The 17,555-nt window shown below is 46.4% G+C and overlaps 2 protein-coding genes across 12 annotated transcripts in view; one reads left to right on the forward strand and one right to left on the reverse strand.

Annotated features, from left to right (window-relative positions):
* The first annotated feature begins 196 nt into the window (after positions 1-196).
* On the forward strand, positions 197-12,887 carry LOC119699407 (activator of 90 kDa heat shock protein ATPase homolog 2-like). The gene is made up of 9 exons (XM_038132836.1): positions 197-396; positions 485-675; positions 4,293-4,378; positions 5,000-5,114; positions 6,305-6,393; positions 6,586-6,708; positions 7,469-7,570; positions 8,362-8,413; positions 8,627-12,887. Exons 1-9 carry the CDS (start codon positions 317-319, stop codon positions 8,800-8,802), a joined length of 1,014 nt encoding a protein of 337 aa, XP_037988764.1. The 5' UTR covers positions 197-316; the 3' UTR covers positions 8,803-12,887.
* USP34 (ubiquitin specific peptidase 34) overlaps positions 12,342-17,555 on the reverse strand; it is a 112,778-nt gene continuing 107,564 nt past the window's right edge. For 5 of the 11 annotated variants that reach the window (XM_038132827.1, XM_038132817.1, XM_038132818.1 and 2 more), the window contains exons 75-81: positions 17,091-17,243; positions 16,074-16,197; positions 15,315-15,394; positions 14,621-14,761; positions 14,337-14,483; positions 13,773-13,932; positions 12,342-13,539 (exon numbers count right to left, since the gene is read on the reverse strand). In XM_038132827.1, the coding sequence (XP_037988755.1) occupies positions 12,938-13,539; positions 13,773-13,932; positions 14,337-14,483; positions 14,621-14,761; positions 15,315-15,394; positions 16,074-16,197; positions 17,091-17,243 (1,407 nt within the window). In that variant the 3' untranslated portion in view covers positions 12,342-12,937. The remainder of the gene's footprint in view (positions 13,540-13,772; positions 13,933-14,336; positions 14,484-14,620; positions 14,762-15,314; positions 15,395-16,073; positions 16,198-17,090; positions 17,244-17,555) is intronic. The other 6 variants (XM_038132820.1, XM_038132826.1, XM_038132822.1 and 3 more) reach the window with 3 other exon arrangements.

Genomic DNA, 17,555 nt, shown 5'->3' on the forward strand with positions numbered 1-17,555 from the left:
TCCTCCATATTTTTTTTCTTCCCTCTCTCCTCTTTTCCAGCGAGGCGGTGCCCTCCCCCGGAGCCGGGAGCAGCCCCGAAGGAAGGAGCGGCTTCTCCCGGGCACAGGGAGCCCAGCACAGCGCGGAGCCTCCGGGCGCCGCCGCGCCCGCTCCCTCCGCCCCCGCGCCGGGAGGAAGGGCAGGGCCGGGCCTCGCCTTCTTCCTCCTCCTCCTCCTCCGGCGGGGCGGGGAAGTTTCTGGCACCTTCTGGCGGTGCCGGCGGAAGCGGCCGGCGGGGAGCGGGGGGAGCGGCGGAGGCGGCGCCGCGGCAGCGCCATGGCCAAGTGGGGCCAGGGGGACCCGCGCTGGATCGTGGAGGAGCGGGCGGACGCCACCAACGTGAACAACTGGCACTGGTGAGCGCCGGGATGGGCCGGGATGCGGGAAGGGCTGGGGGGGGGCCGGAACGGGCGGCCGGCGCTGACCCCGCCGCTCCCGGGGCAGGACGGAGCGGGACGCGACCAGCTGGTCCAAGAGGAAGCTGAAGGAGGTGCTGGAGGGGCTGGTGGTGGAGGGCGAGGCCGGGCGCTGCGAGATCGGCGACCTCAAACACGTGGAGGGCGAAGCGTCCTGCAACAGCCGCAAAGGGAAACTCATCTTCTTCTACGAGTGGAACCTGCGCCTCAGCTGGAAAGGTACCGGGGCTCGGGGGATGCAGGGGCTCCGCAGGGGTTGCCGGGCCCCGGCAGCGTGTCCCGGGCCCGGCGGGGAGGTGGCGGCGGCTCGGGGCTCCGTGCCGCTCGCTGCTGCCGTCGGGAGCCGTCCCTCCGCAGAGGACCCTGAACCTGTCCCCTCCGGGTGGAGCGCGAATGTCTCGGGGAGCCGCAGTGACTCAGAGTCCTGGGGCCGGAGGCGATTGCGGGAGCCACGTGGGCCCGGACGGGATCAATGCGTGTTCTTAAATAACCTTGAAACCCGAGCTTGGCTTTCCCTTTCACCCAGGCTTTTCCCACCCCATATCCCTTAGCACCGCGTCCCCGGGCTGTCAGCACGGGTGCTCGCTTCGCTTTGCAAGAAGTGAATGCCTGCATTGTGGTGGCATTGACAGCCGAGAGCCGGGGCTGGTTGAGTTCCACTGTGCCCAAATTACAGCTCCAGATTGCAGCTGCGTGCTCCTCCGTGCCTCTGGAGAGCAGGAACACCTAGGAGATGTCACATCACGGTTGTTTCCAAAACCAAACTGTAGTTTACGTTGAGGGTTATGAATTACAGGAGGATAAAACTCTCTAGTGGGAAATAGAAACAACTCTTGATTATTTGGGGTGCTGGGGGCTGTGCCCGTGCATTTTTTTTTTTTTTTGTTGTGCCATATCCGTTTGCAGTCCCAGCTCTTGGAGTTGCCCTGTGCTGTGCTTGTCCCATGACGAGTTCTTTGTTTGCAGTTTGGCTTTTGGTGATGCCAAGGAATGCCTCCCATTTATTAAATGCCTAAAACTTGACAGCACATTGTGGCCCGTGTCTTGCACTGGAGTAAGAAGCAGGAGCAGCTGATGGAATGTGCCTGCACAGGAAATTGTCCCTGCATATTGTAGTGCCAAGTGACAGGCTGTGCTTCCCCAGATACTGTCCTTATTCCTCAGCCCTGGGCTGTGGGGGCTGGCCCGACTGGAATATTGCTGAGACCAGAACAGATCTGGAATTGAGGTCTGCACCCACAGTAAGAGGGGACTTTAAACTCTTTGTTTGGTTTAGGTAGTTTTATATGTTCCAAGTGTGTTATAAACTGAGACCACACTTAGAGTTGTGGTGTAAATGTTAACAGGGAGCAAGGCAAAAATTAGACTCTTGTGCAGTTTGAATCAGTGTAGATAAAATAATTGTAATCAGTTTTTTGACTTATTTATGTTCAGCTAAGATCACCTTAAACTTTAAACAGAGGTTAGCTCAGCTTTGTGTGGTTTATTTCCGAGTATAAAGTTGGAAGCGGGCAGACAGTATTTTGTTTGTATTTCTGTGTAAGTTCTCTCTAAAGTGTTTCTCTACAAGGTGCTTATGCTGGTCAGTGTTTTAGAGACAGCTCTGACTTGTGCTGGCTGCGTTGCTGTGCTGAGTGATTCGTGGCTTTGAGAGCTTCATTTTAAATGAGTTGGCTACTACACAGGAAATTCTAAAAAAAACCTCTGAGGCTGATTTTTCTGGTGATAGCCATCATGTTGTGTGTTTTGAGGGCTCTAAATTAGAAGTGAGAGTTCAGATTGAACTAAAAAACTGTAATTAGTTCTACAAGTCTTCAAGGATAACTAGGACTCAAGCTTTGATTGAAAGGTGGGTATGTAAGGACAAATGATAAAAACCCTGAGATTTGCAGCTGGTTTGGGAAGTCTGGGGTAGGAAAAACATTGTGTTTAGCAATTTAGGTTAAAAAAAACCAAAGTGAGGGACTGAGTGTACTTAATAGCACCAAAATTGAGAAAAATGGCTGTTCTGTAATTTTTTAGAGGATGTAATGAGGATTTTAATGGATCATTCCACGCTGTGGTGCAAGCTTTGTGAAAACATGTTTGTCCTTTTAAAGCAGGTATTTCAACAGTGTGTTATAGCTGGGTCTTCCTGAGATGTGTGCTTCACACTGGAAACTAAACAATAATTTATTCTCGGGTCAGTTATTGAATTCCAGTGAAATTCCACCCCATAATTTGATTGATAAAAAGGTAGTAAAGCTTTGTTTACATTGCAGTGGTAGTGAAATGCAGAGCTGCACCTACGTTCTGCCTGTGTCACGTGGAGCCACCAGCTCTGTTTGTCCCGTGGTTGGACTTTGCTGCCCAGCAGAGACACTGTCACTGTGAAACTTTATTTTAAGAGTTGTGAAAATTGCTGATAGGATTAGCTGACTGCAGTCAGGTTTGTGTTTTGCTCCCCAAAACTCCTTCCTGCACGCCTGCACTTCCTTTCTGGGGAGCAGCCTAAAATAAGATAGGTTTTATTATCTGCAGAGACCACGTTGTGTGGTTTTCCTGTGCTGATCCTGGTGCTGGAAGAGGGCAGGGAAGAGCAGCCTGAGGTGGCTTTGTGGGCCCCAGGAGTGTTCCAAGGATGGCATTAACCAGTTCCCAGGGCTTTGCTGAGTGACAGGTTCTCCTGGGAGACTCCGAGGTCTGGTTCTGCTGTCCCTGTGTGCATGTGGCTGTGGGGTTGTGGATTAACAACTCTGTGTGTTGTGCAATCCCTCATTGCCTCAGCCCCGAGTGGGGAGGGATCTTTGCACTTTGGTACAAGAGCTCTTCACTCCTCTCCATGCCAGGAAGCACCTGGGCTTTTGTTGGAGTCCCTCTCTGGGATCTCGAGCAGTTGGGTTCTGCCATGGGGGCTCAGGGAAGTCATTAAAATAATGAGAGTGATGGTCAGGAGCAGGGGAGCCCAGGTGGCTCCTGTGAAAGTGAGAATCCCCAGAAATCCTGCTGGTAATTCCCCTTGTGCAGTCGTGCTCAGCCCTGGGCTGCTGGGATTGGAGAGTTTTGCTGATGAAGCGCCTTGTTAGATTTTTAATGTTCTGACACTGAGCTGACAGACCTGCCTGCTTCTGCTGCTGCCTTCTGAAGAGATTTTACCGACATCTAGTTAGTGAGTTAATTTAAATAACAAAGCACTTTTGCGAGCCAAGGTAGTAAAAAAAAGCCTCAGACCTTAACTTCAATCTTTCCAGCGTAATCTGAGGCAGAGCAGCACGGGGCAGCTCAGTGGGGTGGGCCTTGGCCCCGAAGGATCAGAAGTGGAGCATAATTCCTGTCCTTGCTGACTCTTTCTGCAGTGTGCAGTCATTGTAAAGCGGTTAAAAGTGACATCAGGTGCTCTATTTTTAAAAATGTCCATTGTATCCTTCTCCATTATACACGTGTGTGTTTCCTGGTAGCATCCCTGCATGCTGGGGGCTTTCACACAGTTAAAGAGGGCAAGCTCAGCATTCCAGGGAGCTTCTGAATCCAGAGCAGACACATTCAGGGGAGAAGGAGATGATTTTCCCCTTCCCACCCTTAGCTGCACAAGCAGTGCTGGGGACAGGCTGTAAAGGCTGTCAGAGCAGGTGACAGCAGTGTAGGGAGCAGCTGGGTCCCTGTCCATCCCTCGGTGCACCTGGATGGGAACACAGCTCCCAGGAGAGGCTCAGGTTGCTGCTCAGTTCCTCTAAATCAGCCTTGAGGCAACTCCCTTCAGGTAACACCTTTGTGCAAATGAGCTCCAAGTGTGAAACTCTTGCTGTGGGGGAAATAGTTTTTAATGATGCATTTAAGAATTCGTTATGTTAATACAGGTACAGTGAAAGAGTCTGGTGAGAAACATAAGGGATCTGTTGAAATTCCTAACCTGTCAGAAGAAAATGAGGTAGATGATACAGAGGTAGGTGTGCAACACTGCTATGGCTGTACAGGTCCACAGTTCTTAAATAACATTAATCAACATCCAGGCATCATGTTTTGATTTATCCTGTTATTAAGTGTAATACTCTTCACTATGTGAATAGTTTATTTCATGCTTTTGTTTATTATACTTGGAATAATGCCTTATTTTGTTCTCACATTTACCAGTGAGGAATGTGCAGTTTGCTTTGCTAATTATTGATTGTGATAATATTTTAACTATAAATTTGAGAAGAACTCTGCTTGTAGTCTTAAAAAAAACCCCAAACCAACACAGCAAACCACTCCCAGCCCTAAGACCTTAGGGAATCTCTGTGTTGGCTGGATAATGGTGGATACTGGGCTTCCACAGATCCTTCAGCCTCTGCTGAGAAGCAGCTCTTGGCTATGCTTGATCAGCTAGACTGAGTGGAGATGCTGCATTTATTTATGTCTTAAGAGGACTTCTTTTTAGCAAAGGTTGACTACCCCAAGATCATGAATTTGAAATTTCAGCTGTCCTCTGAGCATAGTAAGCAAAGCCTAAATGCTTTTCTTTGTTGCCAGATCCCAAAGGCTAGTGTCTGGGGTCTCTTAAATGCTGTCATTTTCCTGGTTCTAGATAAATGTTAGCAAGAAGAAAGGGGAAGGTGATGTTCTGAAGGACCTGATGAGAACTGAAGGAGCCACCAAAGTCAGAGAGGCCCTGAGGGACTACCTGAAAGCACTTAAAACAGGTAAATTGAACCTGGTGAATCAATCAGCACCTTGGGAGTGTTGCTGTGCAGTGCTGTCCTGAACAGCTTGCTCAGGTAGTCACAAATCCCTGGCTTTATACTGGTGTGATTTTTGACTGTCACCAGCTGAGCTGAGCTAAGTTAGTCCTGACACTTAGGATCTCTTCTGCTCTAAAGGTGGCCATGTCCAGAAGGTTCTGCAGTGACTGAGGCTGTGCTGGGTCACACAGGCCCTGCCAGGGCTCAGCTTGGCCCTACTAGGGCTGCTCAATACCAGGATTTCTTTTTGTTGCCTGATTTTAAAAAACTGCCTTCCTTGCCTGAACTGCTGCCTTATTTTTGTGTCCCTTTGTTTAAGTTATTAATTAAATTAGTTACTCTCTAGAATTTCTGAAATACTGTCTTTATTTCTGTTCTTTACTCTTCACATTCATTGTCTGCTCATCTTTAAGCTTGCCATTAGCGTTTGAGATTCTAAGGTTTTATCATCCTAAACTTATTAAATTTATAAACTTTCACTTGTTTTTCTAAACCAAAGGTGAGCCAAATTTAAATTTCCCTTTTTTTTTTTTTAACTGTAGTATTTTTGTGAATGACAGCTGTTTGCAAGAACCAGGAAAGTATGCTGAAAAAATTGATGCATTTACAGCTTGTACTCAAACTGTTACCAGGAACATCTCTGATTGTGCAATACTTTGTTAAATTATTACCTTTTATTTTTGTTAAATGCTGTGTAATTTTCCCAAGCTGGATCCACCAGTTTTTGGCTTGAGAAATTACTGTGTATGATTTTTTGGGTATCACCCAAACTCTGGAAACTCAAAGGCAGCAGCCTCTGACGGGGATGGCTCTCATTCTATACTGAGGTTCACTCCAGCCTTCTGCCAAACTCAGAAGAATTTCTTTGGGTGTCATTTCTCTTTGATCTGAACATCTGCTGTGCTGCCAGAAGTCTGTGCAGATGTTTCTGATTTGGGGCAGGTAACTTGGAAAAGCCTTGTGAAGGGAAAATGCTGTTAGATCTGTTCCTGATGGAAGCCTAAGAGTAAACTGGGAAAACTGGATTGAGTTTTATGTCCTGCCCAGTTTTACCCATTCTCCAGGGTTTTGGTGATCTTCACTGAGTATCTGAATGTCAGGGGGGTTGAACGGCTCAGTTTCACACTGAAAAGTGCTTCTCTTCATCACAGAGTTCACCTTGGGAATGATTCTGCCAACAAAAGCTCCTGCTGGTCAGGAACCGGCCATGGAGCGCAAACCAAGCGGGAGCAGCGTGCAGGTATGTTGGCTTCAGCTTTTCCCTCTGAATTGAGTGACTCCCGAGTCAGAACCCTGCTGAGGAAATGCAGGAACGCAGTGTACAACTGCCACCGTGTGTGACAAGGTGCAGGTGACAGCCCCCTTGCCCTGCCAGCGCTTTCAAGGGTCCAGATCTCACACTAACTCCTGTGAATGTTTTTTTGCTTTGCAGGACTCTGTTACACCACAGTCTCTGGATATGGTTGGAGTAAAGATTCCAACAGTGAGGATACATATGAGGGAAGTGTTCAACTCTCCAGCTGATGAACTTTACAGCATCTTCACAAAGAAGGAAGTAAGTGATACTTTCAGGAGGCATTTTAACCGAATGTGGCTGTTGATGCTGCTGAAGAGTTGTGTAAATAATGAACACATCACAGTGTTAAGTACAAATTCCGTTTGATGAGAGTTTATTAGGCTGCCTTGGAACTTTTTTTGCCAGCTGTTCCCTTATGAAAGTGAAGCTGCATTGTTATGGTGTTTGGGTGCAGCTTCCTTGTGCTGTCCTTAACAAAAGCTTTGCTCTTTGATGTCGGTGTTGTTGAGGAGCCTGAAGGGCTCAGTAATGGCACTGCTGCTACCCACAGCTTAATTGGATTAATTACTATCTAATTAAGGAGGTGACAGTACTGTTGCTTATAGGCTGTGAAACACACAATCACTAATTCTGGGTTTGTGTCCTTCAAAGGAGTCTGGGCTGGTATTGAAGAACTTTAAATTACCACCCCAGGGCCACCTCTGGGGAACAGAAATGGCTCTTAGCAGCTCTTCTGCACCTTCCTAAAGCTGCTGCTCCATTTCCCTCATCTCCCAGTCTGGATGTGCTGGGGGCAGAGCCTGTGCTGGTCTGTGTTTACCAGTACAAGTTTCTCAGCATTAACCTTCTCACTGTGGCACCTCACTGGCCCCTGCCATGGCCCCAGCCCTGCTGTATAAAATCAGAAGCCTGATGAGTGTTTAAAGACCTCCGGGTCTATCAGAGTTCAGTTAATTCCTGCAGCTCCCCTCCCTTGTCTCCCAGCCTGGTGCATTTTGTGTTTTTCTTTTTTTGTTAGTTGGTACAGAAGTTCTCCAAGTGCCCAGCTGTGATTGAAGCAGAGAAAGGAGGCAAACTCCAGATGTTTGAGGGCTGTGTCAGCGGTGAATACACAGAACTGGTAAAAAGCTCCTGCTCTGCTTTAGAAAGGGAGGGGAGGGTGGTTCCTTCTCTGAGCTCAAAAGCAGCATAAATGTGTGAATTTCAGCTTCTCTAGTGAGTATTTCAGTTCCTCTATTTCAAAGCCAAACAGTTGGTCGTTTGTTGTGTGGATTTTCTGTCACATCCAAAGAGCAGGGACTGACCACACCTAAGGACTTGCACAGGGAACAGAAAACCCAGCGCAATCCTTTGTGTGAGAGGAGGGAGAAAGGTTTAAGGTTTATCTGCCAAATCCCTCTTTTTAACTGGGGAAATGATCTCTGTTCTATTCAGGGCAAGTGTTACCCTGTCCCAACTGAATGCTGGTGCAAATAGAAGGGAAAAACCTGATAATTAGAGCTCAGCTACATTTTTGAAATGTCCTAAAAATAATTTTCATCTGCAAGAGTGCCTGACTTGTGTATTGGGCCAGGCTGGGTTGTGTAACAATCACTCGGTCACGCTTTAAAATTTCAGTGGGGAAAACTGGGCTTGTCCTTGTTTCCAAGTCTGCAAGAAAATCAGTGTTTTATGTGCAGTAACCAGTGAGTCCTGGTCTTTTCCCACAGCAAAACCAGAACAGTGGAATGCAGCACGCAGAGAGCTCCATGAACACAGTTTATTTCAAAAACCAGACCCCAGTTTTGCTCTTGTTTACATGCATGTGTCCAGCATTCCATAAGATGCTGCTGCTCTCCCTGTGTTTCAGGGAGAACTGTAATGGGAATTCTCTCAGGTACTAACAAGGAGAACTTTCCTTTTTCTCCACAGGTCCCAAGCCAAAGGATTGTCCTGAAGTGGCGGTGTCGGAGCTGGCCTGACGGTGAGTTTGTCACGGATCTCTGAGATTGCAGGGCTCCTTTGCAGGGAGAAGAACCGATCCTGGCAGGGACCAGCCTGGGCTGGACACTCCCTTGGTCCCTGTCCTTGTGCAGAGAGGCTGTGCTCAGACAGGCAGAGCAGAGAGGGAAGCAGCAGCAACAAAAGGCATTCTTTAAAAAGCACCTCACTGAAGGGTCCTGTTCTCTTCCCTCAGAACATTATGCAACTGTGGCCTTGAACTTCCAGGACCTGGCGGCTCAGTCGGAACTGGAGCTGGAATGCAAAGGGGTTCCTGTCTCCCATGAAGAGAGTACAAGACAATGTTGGAAGAAGCAATATTTTGAAGAAATACATGTTTTACTGCAGCAATCAAAAGACAACATGGAATGATAACAGCACTGTAGTTTTGTTAGGGCATTACTTTTTATACTTTGTTAACATTTGGTTTTCTAAAAAAAAAAATAATTTATTTGTGGGAAGAATAAAGACCCACTTCTATGAGACTGTACATAGTTTAAGCACTATTTATGGGTTTTTAGGGAATGAGAGGCAAGGCAGACTGTTGATATTCACAGCTTTACTTGGGGACAGTCCTCTGTGTTCTGCTTGCCTGGAACTTGAGAGTGACAATGATTCAGTTGCAGTGAGCCCTGCCCTCAGAGGTAGGTGAGCTACACCATTGACAGGAAGCATTTCCAGTTCCTTAATATTCAGCGTATCAAGTGGCAAAATTAAATCCCTGTGGGAGACGGAGTTCCCAGCAGAGGTGAGCTGAAAGGGATTACAAAACTGCTGATCCATTTCAAGAAATGGGGGGGTATCCTTTACAGCCTTTGTGGAATACTTGCTAGATGCTTTAACTGCAGCCTGTTTGCAGCTGCACTGTTAGGAAAGATAATTAACAATGTCATGTAATTATTAGGTCTGCATGCACTGTACTCCCTTACTTGACCTCGGTGTGACATTTATTTAGGAAGAAACAAACAGTAGTAGTGCTTGCTTTCTGCAGTTCTGTAAAACCTTCCCCTGAAATGATTCACAGCCCTCTGCAATGCTGTACCTCAAAGAGAACAACTGCAAAGACAATTCTGACAGGAACAAATTGTAATCCCTAACTGAACCATCTCGAGGTGAGCAAGGATGACTTAGGTCTCAAATGCTTTATAAATAAAGTGTACAAATGAAATATGCAATCTGAGACAATCTGACCACTACAGGGCAGGCTGCTTTTGGAAAACATGCTTGGCTCAATAAAAATATGACTTTTACATCAAGCTGATTTTCTCCATAAACTGATAGTGCCACACTAAATAAGTTTCTTAGAAGTTAAGTCCTGTATATTTTATTTTTACAGAATGCCAACACATGGCAACCTTACCACCCAAACAGCTTCCATCATCCTGAGGAGACAGCTCCCTGCTGCAGGCCAGCTTCTCCTGAGACATTTGCAGTCAGTTACTAACAACCCCTGTGAACTGAGGTGAGCTCTGTGGTAGTGAAAAGAACCAAGTCCCCACAGTGACAGGAGGGGCACAGAGCACTCCTGGGTGCTCTAAGCATCCAGGTGCTAGGTGGGGAGCAACCTCTTGAGAAATGGTGGATTTTAGCATCTGTTTCTGAATGCTCAAAGTTTAGTTACCTTTCTTCCCCCCCCAGTATTCAAGGAAGAAAAGCCTGATGTTTTGAATACAGAAATGATTCAGGGTAGGGGCTGACAAAGGGACATGAAGGTCCCAGACAGTTCAGGCTTCAGCAGGTTTAGGGGTAGATGGTTGAAGAGATACTGCAATGGTTTAATCCTTTAGAGTAGGTGGTTCCGTGCAATTCCAAGTTCCTTCCAACAGTGAAACTGCAGCCCCAGTGCTCTCTGAGAATTGTGCTTCCTCATGACTGAAATCTCCTGGTTTTCCTGTCTCCCTGCCCTCAGTGATGTTAAAAAAGACAGGACTTACTTGTGCTTGCAGTGTTGCAGTCCCTGCTCCAGGTGGGAGGCTGCCAAAACCCCAGGAAAACGAGGAGGAGCAGCTCCATACCCCGCTCAGACTGGTGCTAAAATTTCTCCTGGACTTCCCAATTAAAACTGTTGGATGGTAATTCTCTGAGAAAGGCAAAGAGAAAAACAGTACAATGGGAAAGACATGGTTTGTAAGATCATGACCAGAATTCTTCACAGATCTCAGCACTTCAGGTGCCATAGGAGAGACTGTCTGTGCATGGAGAAGGTATTTAAAAGCTTAATTTTGAAGGGGTTAAAGGGGAGGTAGAAATAAGTAATAATAAATGAGAAGTGGGATAAAACCTGGAAGTAAATCAAAGCTTTTAAGAGACTGAGGAAGCCAGTGGAAGATTAAAGGGTTTAGGGTTAAAGGGCTTTCAAAGGTGGGATAAGGGAACATTTCTGAAAGCAGAAAAACCCAAACCAGAAAACTGATTTAAAGTGAGAGAAGGGGAATAGAAGGGAAGAAATAATGACTTACACAGCACAGAAGTGAGGGAGAGAGAGGACAGACACCTGGAAACAGGCTCTGGAAAAGTAAGAACTTTGTGCAGGTATTGCTTGCTTCTGTTCAAAAAACTCTACTGCAGAAAAGGTCTTTGTAAAAACTGCAGGAATACTCCAGGGGAAATTAGGAGTAAGGAAAGAGCAGTAAGAGTAATTATATTTCTGGTAATCCTGACATGATTAATGGTGTAGTATTTGTGTATCCTTTATGAAATCAATTTCGTACTGTTTATAGTTGGTCTGCTCAAAAATGAGCTAAAAAACCACCCCAAAGGCCGGAATGCCTCAACTCTGGTGTGACCCCATCCTGCAGGAGCTGCTAAAGCCAGCAACAGGCACCAGCTCAGATCTCAACTGCAGTGTTAATAAGGCTGATTAATTAAGAAAATGACTCACCCAGAGGGGTTCCAACAGCTGCTGCAGCTCAGGTTTTCATCCACAGGCCAATGTTTTCCTTGACAGAAAAATTCTGATTGTAGAAGTTTTGACTAGAAGCCGTTGGTGATTTCTCTGGAGTTAAAATCTGGGGAAAACTTATCAGAAAAAGGAGTAAAATTATTCCTAAAGAGAGCAAAACCATAATTATTTCATGTCTGAATAATGAGAATACCAACTTAAGCACTTACCAGTGTCAGCAGTGTCTCTAAATACAGGATAAAAATGCTAAATAAACAGGAGTATAAATTTGTAAACTTTGAAGACAAATTAATTACAGAACATTGAAACCAATGAGAGTAAATTCAAAGGGAGCAAGAGCATCACAGACTCAAGGAGAAGCAAGTGACGCAAAACTGCAGCGAAGGGTAGATGGAATGAAGGAACTTCGAAGAAAAAAGACCAAGGTAGATGAAGACAGTAGAAAAACAAATGAGCTGAGCAACTGGAAAATGAAGCTGAAAATGGAGTTTAATCAGATATTGGAACCAGTAGCATTGACAGTCCAAAAGGTCACATAGGAAACTGGCATTACTCAGAAATAACAGGGGGAGGTATAATGGGAGGGATGGTAAAGTCATTCCAGGGGTGCAGAAGCTGTCAAAAAGTGAGGGGCACAGCCAGACAGAGCAGAGGGAAAAAAGAAAGGAAGTCTGTAAATGGTGCAGGAGAAAAACTGTAGAAGAGATGTTAAAATAAGGAAGATGAGATGCCAGATCCCCCTGGCTTTGGACAGCACTGCAGGTTCCAACACAAGCACCTCTCCACCGTGTGGCTGGACACTCGTGCACGCTAAACAAGCACCAAAATCTCCGTCAAATCTGAACTCTGACCATCATTTCTCTCTGCTGCTGTGTCACTTAAGAAGCTCTTGGCTGAGAAATCCAAAGACTGAAGCAACATATTATAAACCAATGAAAAGTCATCACAATCAGTTTAATGAAGTGCACAGAATAGCAATTGATCATGTCAATAAAAATAAAACAATTAATTTTACATCAAGTGTGCTTTATTTCCTCCACAGGTATTCTGTTAAATAAAGCACCATATATATACTGCCAGGCCACAGCTAAAGAGGATTCTTTACAGAATCAAATTTCTTGTGGTTGTTTAGTATACAAGTAAACTTAATTTTGATAATAAGAACCACAGCGATCTGAGGCAATCTGCCTCGATTATAAGGTACAAAACTGGCACAGAGGACACCATATTATACACAGTAAAAATGCCATAAGTTTAAATTACATCATACAGGGCCAGGAGGCCCTGTCTCCCAGACAGCCATATTAAATGAAAGCCACTACAGTGAACTCTTAATTACATAAAACATAGCCATTATCTGATTGCCCTTTAAGAAAGTGTACGGTAGATGCAAAATAAAATAAAATTTAAAAAAAATAATCTTGAGTTCTGCCTGACCAAGAATTAAGCATATAAATCTATCTTGCCATTCAAGCAGAGAGCACTGGACAAACTGAAGCACAAAACAGAAATAAGCAAAACTTATACAAACAGCATTTTTTGGGGGGAAGAAGGATTAAAAAAAAAAAATAAAAAGACTTAAAAGCAGACATGCTCCATCTAATGTCAAGAAGCAGCTTGGTTTCCTTTCCCGGATATCCGTGTGACCACGTGAATCGTAGACTCAATGGTCCTGCACAGGATGTCTAAAATGTCATGCTGCTGCATGTGACTAAAAAGTCCTCTGGAATGGCCACAACTGATTGATAAATTAGTTTCGGGGTCCTGGGATGGTAAGGCTTGGCCATCGCAGCTCCGCAAGTCCGCGAGGTCGGATAAAACCGCGGAAATCGACGTGGAAGGAAACTCCGAGTCCTCCTCGGCCCCCGTGGCATCCTTGGGGGCCTGCAGGTCTTTGAACTCCTTGCATTCTTCAAATTTCCCGTCGCCCGGCTGCTCCTCGTGCTGCGCGCGCGCGGCCAGCGCGACGTCTTCGGAGAAGGAGGAGGACGCCTCCATCCTGTACTCCTTGCCGGAGCCGCTCTCGGGGGACGGCGGGTCCTGCTCCGTGCCCGGGTCGATGATGGACGAGTCCCTGGTCTCGTTGTCCGAGGTGCTGCTGGGGGTCAGCGCCTCGCGGGGCTCGCCCTTGATGTCGCCCACGTCCACGGCGTGCTCCTCGTCGCTGCTCACGCGCCGCCGCTTCACCGGAGTGGCTCCTTCGTCATCTGCGGGGACAGGGCAGCTGCTCAGCAACGGGCGCTGCTCACACCCCCACCCTTCTCCACGCTCCGAGCAACACCCCTTTCCTCGCAGAGAACTCCTGCAATTCCCAAATCTAGCTCCATAATGAAATGGGATTTTTGTGTGCTGCTGGGATTTGGAGCCAGGGAATGCCCCACCCTGCAGGGACAAAATAACACATTCATTTGATAAAAGGCTCATTAGTGCAACACCAAACCTTTAGTTTTTCTTTCTTTGGCTTCTTGCTCTTGTAATGAGTTCCTCTGTTGCTGACAAGCTCTACATTTGTTTAAAAGCTCTTGTAAAGTTGGGATCAGGGCCGAGTTGAGCTGTTTGGGAGTGTGCACCGAAAGCAGCAAGGCAAGTGCTCGGAGGTCCTGGAAATAGAGAAACAAACTTAAGGCTTATTTCAAACTGGTGTTTGATGAATCCTGCAGACAGAGACTGTGCAATAAGGAAATGCTGTTCATGTTCTGAGCAGCCCAAAGATCCCATTCTGGAGCTCCTCACACCACTGAAATTCCCCACTCGCTATCTGCTGACCTGAACACACATCTGTCCTGGAGGTGACAATGCCATGCGGAGACACAAAACCTCGCTGGGTTACAGCAGTCCCACCATTAATGCTCCTGCAGCTGTTAACACTTTGCTCCCCACTGGCAGGTTAATATTCCCAACATCCCATGGCCCCTCCAGGAGCTCAGCTGAGGCAGGGAGTGCCTGACGCCTGGCCCAGGGCACTGAGGAGTTTCTGCAGGGAATGAGCTTAGAAAAGACTCACCCCATTTAATGTAGAGCTTGCTTTGGAAATTTCAACTCTCTGGTTGCTGAAGTCAGATTCTAGGCTTTGATACTGATTTATTAGGTTTGTAATTAGAGTGTTGATTAAGTTGGCACAGTTTGCTTCAGAAAATACCTGCCCTTGCACCTGTGGAAACAAAGTTGTTTTTTTTTAAAGCCACAAAAAAATTGGAACTGTGAAAAGAGAATCAAAAAAGGAAAAAAGGAAGCAGCATCAGTGCCTGCATTCCTTGGAGTAATAATTATTGCTGAAAGACCACTTACCTTGAGGAGAAAATGTGTCAGAAAGGTGTAGACAATGTTGTTGTTAAGAAAGGTCCTTTCATCCATCAGAATACATTTGATATATTCTGCAAAAACGGGATCTTCACAGAGGAGCTTCACACAGTTCTTGGACATGGCAGACTGGCAGGGAGAGAGAAGGTGGCAGAGTCAGCACTGCAACTGCAGGCCAGCCCCACTGAGAAACAGCTCAGCTCTTTCAGATGCCAGGAAATGGTACAAACCAATTACTGACAATTCCTATTCCCCATTTTCCTGTGATCAAGCTCCTTCCCCAGGAAGGCCAGTTTATCCCCACCAGTGTGTGACAGGGACGGAGCCTCCTGATCTGTGAGCCAACCACAGGCATTCACACCCAGACTGTGACACCTCTTTTCCTTCATCATGCCAGTGTTTGTGCTACATAAAAAGCTGGAATTCCAGAGGCAGGATGAAGTGCTTTCTGCACACCCAGCACCGTTCCTGGGGGGAGCTGCTGTGTTAAGCTTCTGCAGGATGTACAGCGAGCAATCAGAATTTACCAGATTTTTGTATTTGATTTAGCAGGGCTTCTCAGACAGTAGTAACACGGTCATTTATTTTATTAAACACCACCCACCAGTTAGAGTTGTGGGCTCTTTGTTCCACACTCGGTGTGTTTTGCTTGCGTTTCCATTCTGTTGGTTCTGACTCTTACCTGAGTCTGGCAAAGCTCAGTCCAGAGTTTGGGGAAGAGCGCAAGGTGAAGTGGCAAACCTTCATAAGCAACCAGGACACCTGCAGTGGCAGGAGGGAAGAAGTCAGTGTGGGAGAACGGCAGATTCCTCAGAAAAGCAGTGCCAAGGTGCCCTGTGATTTTATAGGATCACATTCCGAGCATTTTGTATGATCAGAAAGCCGAGGTGTCCGTGAGGTTTTCACAGTTCATTGAACAGACACGTTGGGAAAGTGTGACAAACAACAAGCAGATGGGTGATTCAGGGGATCCAAGGACATTCTCTCATTGCTCTTTGGATGAGATTATTGGTGTGACACTGTGGTCGGTGCACACTGAGGAACTCACCCTCAGGGTTGTGTGGGAACACAAAATATTGTCAGTTAAATGCCACTCCTGAGATGCTGAGGATTCAGGATGTGATCCAAAGCCATTTAAACTGCCAATCACCCAGAAACAGCCTTAGTGAGTGCTGTATTCAACTCTAAATGTACAAGAAGACTGAATTCTCAGTGGTTACCTCAGTCTTTTCTGGCCAAGCCTGAAACATTTCAGTCATGTGGGTAAGGCTGCACTTTCTTATACACATAATAACAGCTTTGTGGATAAAAATAAAACCCAAAACACAACAAGTTTCACAAAAACTTAAAAAACTCTGAATATAAAACTTAGTGCAAAAGGACCCGGAGCTATCCCAGAAAAAGAAAGAAAATCCTGTGTCTGTTTCACCTTGATACTTACTCATTTTCACTAAAGTTTCAGTAAACTTTTCACAGTTGATTGCAACTCGACACAGCAGGTGGATGAACTGGTGGTAGGAGAAGAAATAGTCCAGCAGCATCCTGTCGTAAACATCGTCCTTGCCCTGAAGATTTAAGAGAGCCTCATTTAACCTCCACAGCCACAGCTCCCACACTGCCCTGAGCATCTCCCTGCCTGCCACCTGCCCTGCAGTGCTTCATCCTGGACTACAGGAGAGCAGTGGGAACCTCCAGGTGCCTCCTCACCCAGCCCTTGGCAAGCACCGGGGGGGACAGGAGGAGGGATGGCAAACGCAGTTCCCTGCCAGGAAAATCTTACTGGAGGGTTCTGAGCCAGCACCCAGAGCGTGCAAAGCTGTGCAAATAGCACGGCTTGAGGAGGACAAGAAAAGAACACAGTAAGTTTGTATCGCATACAGATACCTAAATATATAAACCCTGCTGCTTTTTCCATCATAGCTTGTCAGTTGTGATCTGTAGAAATCAGAATTATCTCGAGACTGGGCTTCAGAGCAGAATTTTCATGAATGTCTCAACCCCAGTGATACACATTTGTGGATATTTTAATATTTTGGACATTACGTAAGCTTAAAACGGCATCAGCCAGAGGAATGGCATCAGAGAGCCGAGAGGAAACCTCTGAAACTCAAACCAAAAAATACAACCTTATACAAAGCAACTGAATGAAAAACAAGCATGCAAACCCACAGGGCAATGTGACTGTGGATGTGGTTCTAGAGGTTTAAAAATATTCTCCTTCCTAACATATTAGGAATTCGATATAAAGGGTGAAATACTGGCATATAATAGACAACTTTCTAAGTCCAGATATTTACATTATGTAGTGTCACTTCTGGATGCACGATGGGAAAACCCACCAGGGGCAGTTTCTGGCTCTCTACCATCTTTTCAAACACTTGGATTACACAGTCAATTTGATGGTGCACAAATAGACACAGCATCATTCTGAAAGCTTTAAAAAAGAAGGGTTACTTACCCTACAGTAACCGTGCTTCTTCGAAATGTGTTGCCCACACAGATTCCCATCTACGTGCACATAGGCCCCATGTGCAGGAGATTGGATTCTTTCTGAATAGCTGTGTCCACTGGGGCTGTGCCTGCACCCAGTGTGTCCTTGCGACCACTGTACCTGAGGGCACAAGGGGTATGGCGGCTTCAACCACCACTCAATTCCTTAAGAATCCCCTAAGAATCCCCTAGGACAGGACTCGGAATTAGCACAGCAGGAGGAGCACAGAATCTGTGTGGACAAAGCATCTTGAAGAACCACAGTTACCGGACAGCAAGTAACCAGTTCTCCTGCTTCAAATGATTGTCCATACATATTCCTTTTCGGGTGGGATTCACCTGACCTGACTTTAGCTATCCAAAATCTCGTCACTGCTGCTCCCTGCACGCCGTGGAGAGGGACTCGCCTCATCCACGCTCAGGTGCCTGGGAC

Source organism: Motacilla alba, chromosome 3 (genome assembly GCF_015832195.1).
Source record: "Motacilla alba alba isolate MOTALB_02 chromosome 3, Motacilla_alba_V1.0_pri, whole genome shotgun sequence".
Taxonomy (NCBI): Eukaryota; Metazoa; Chordata; class Aves; order Passeriformes; family Motacillidae; genus Motacilla; species Motacilla alba.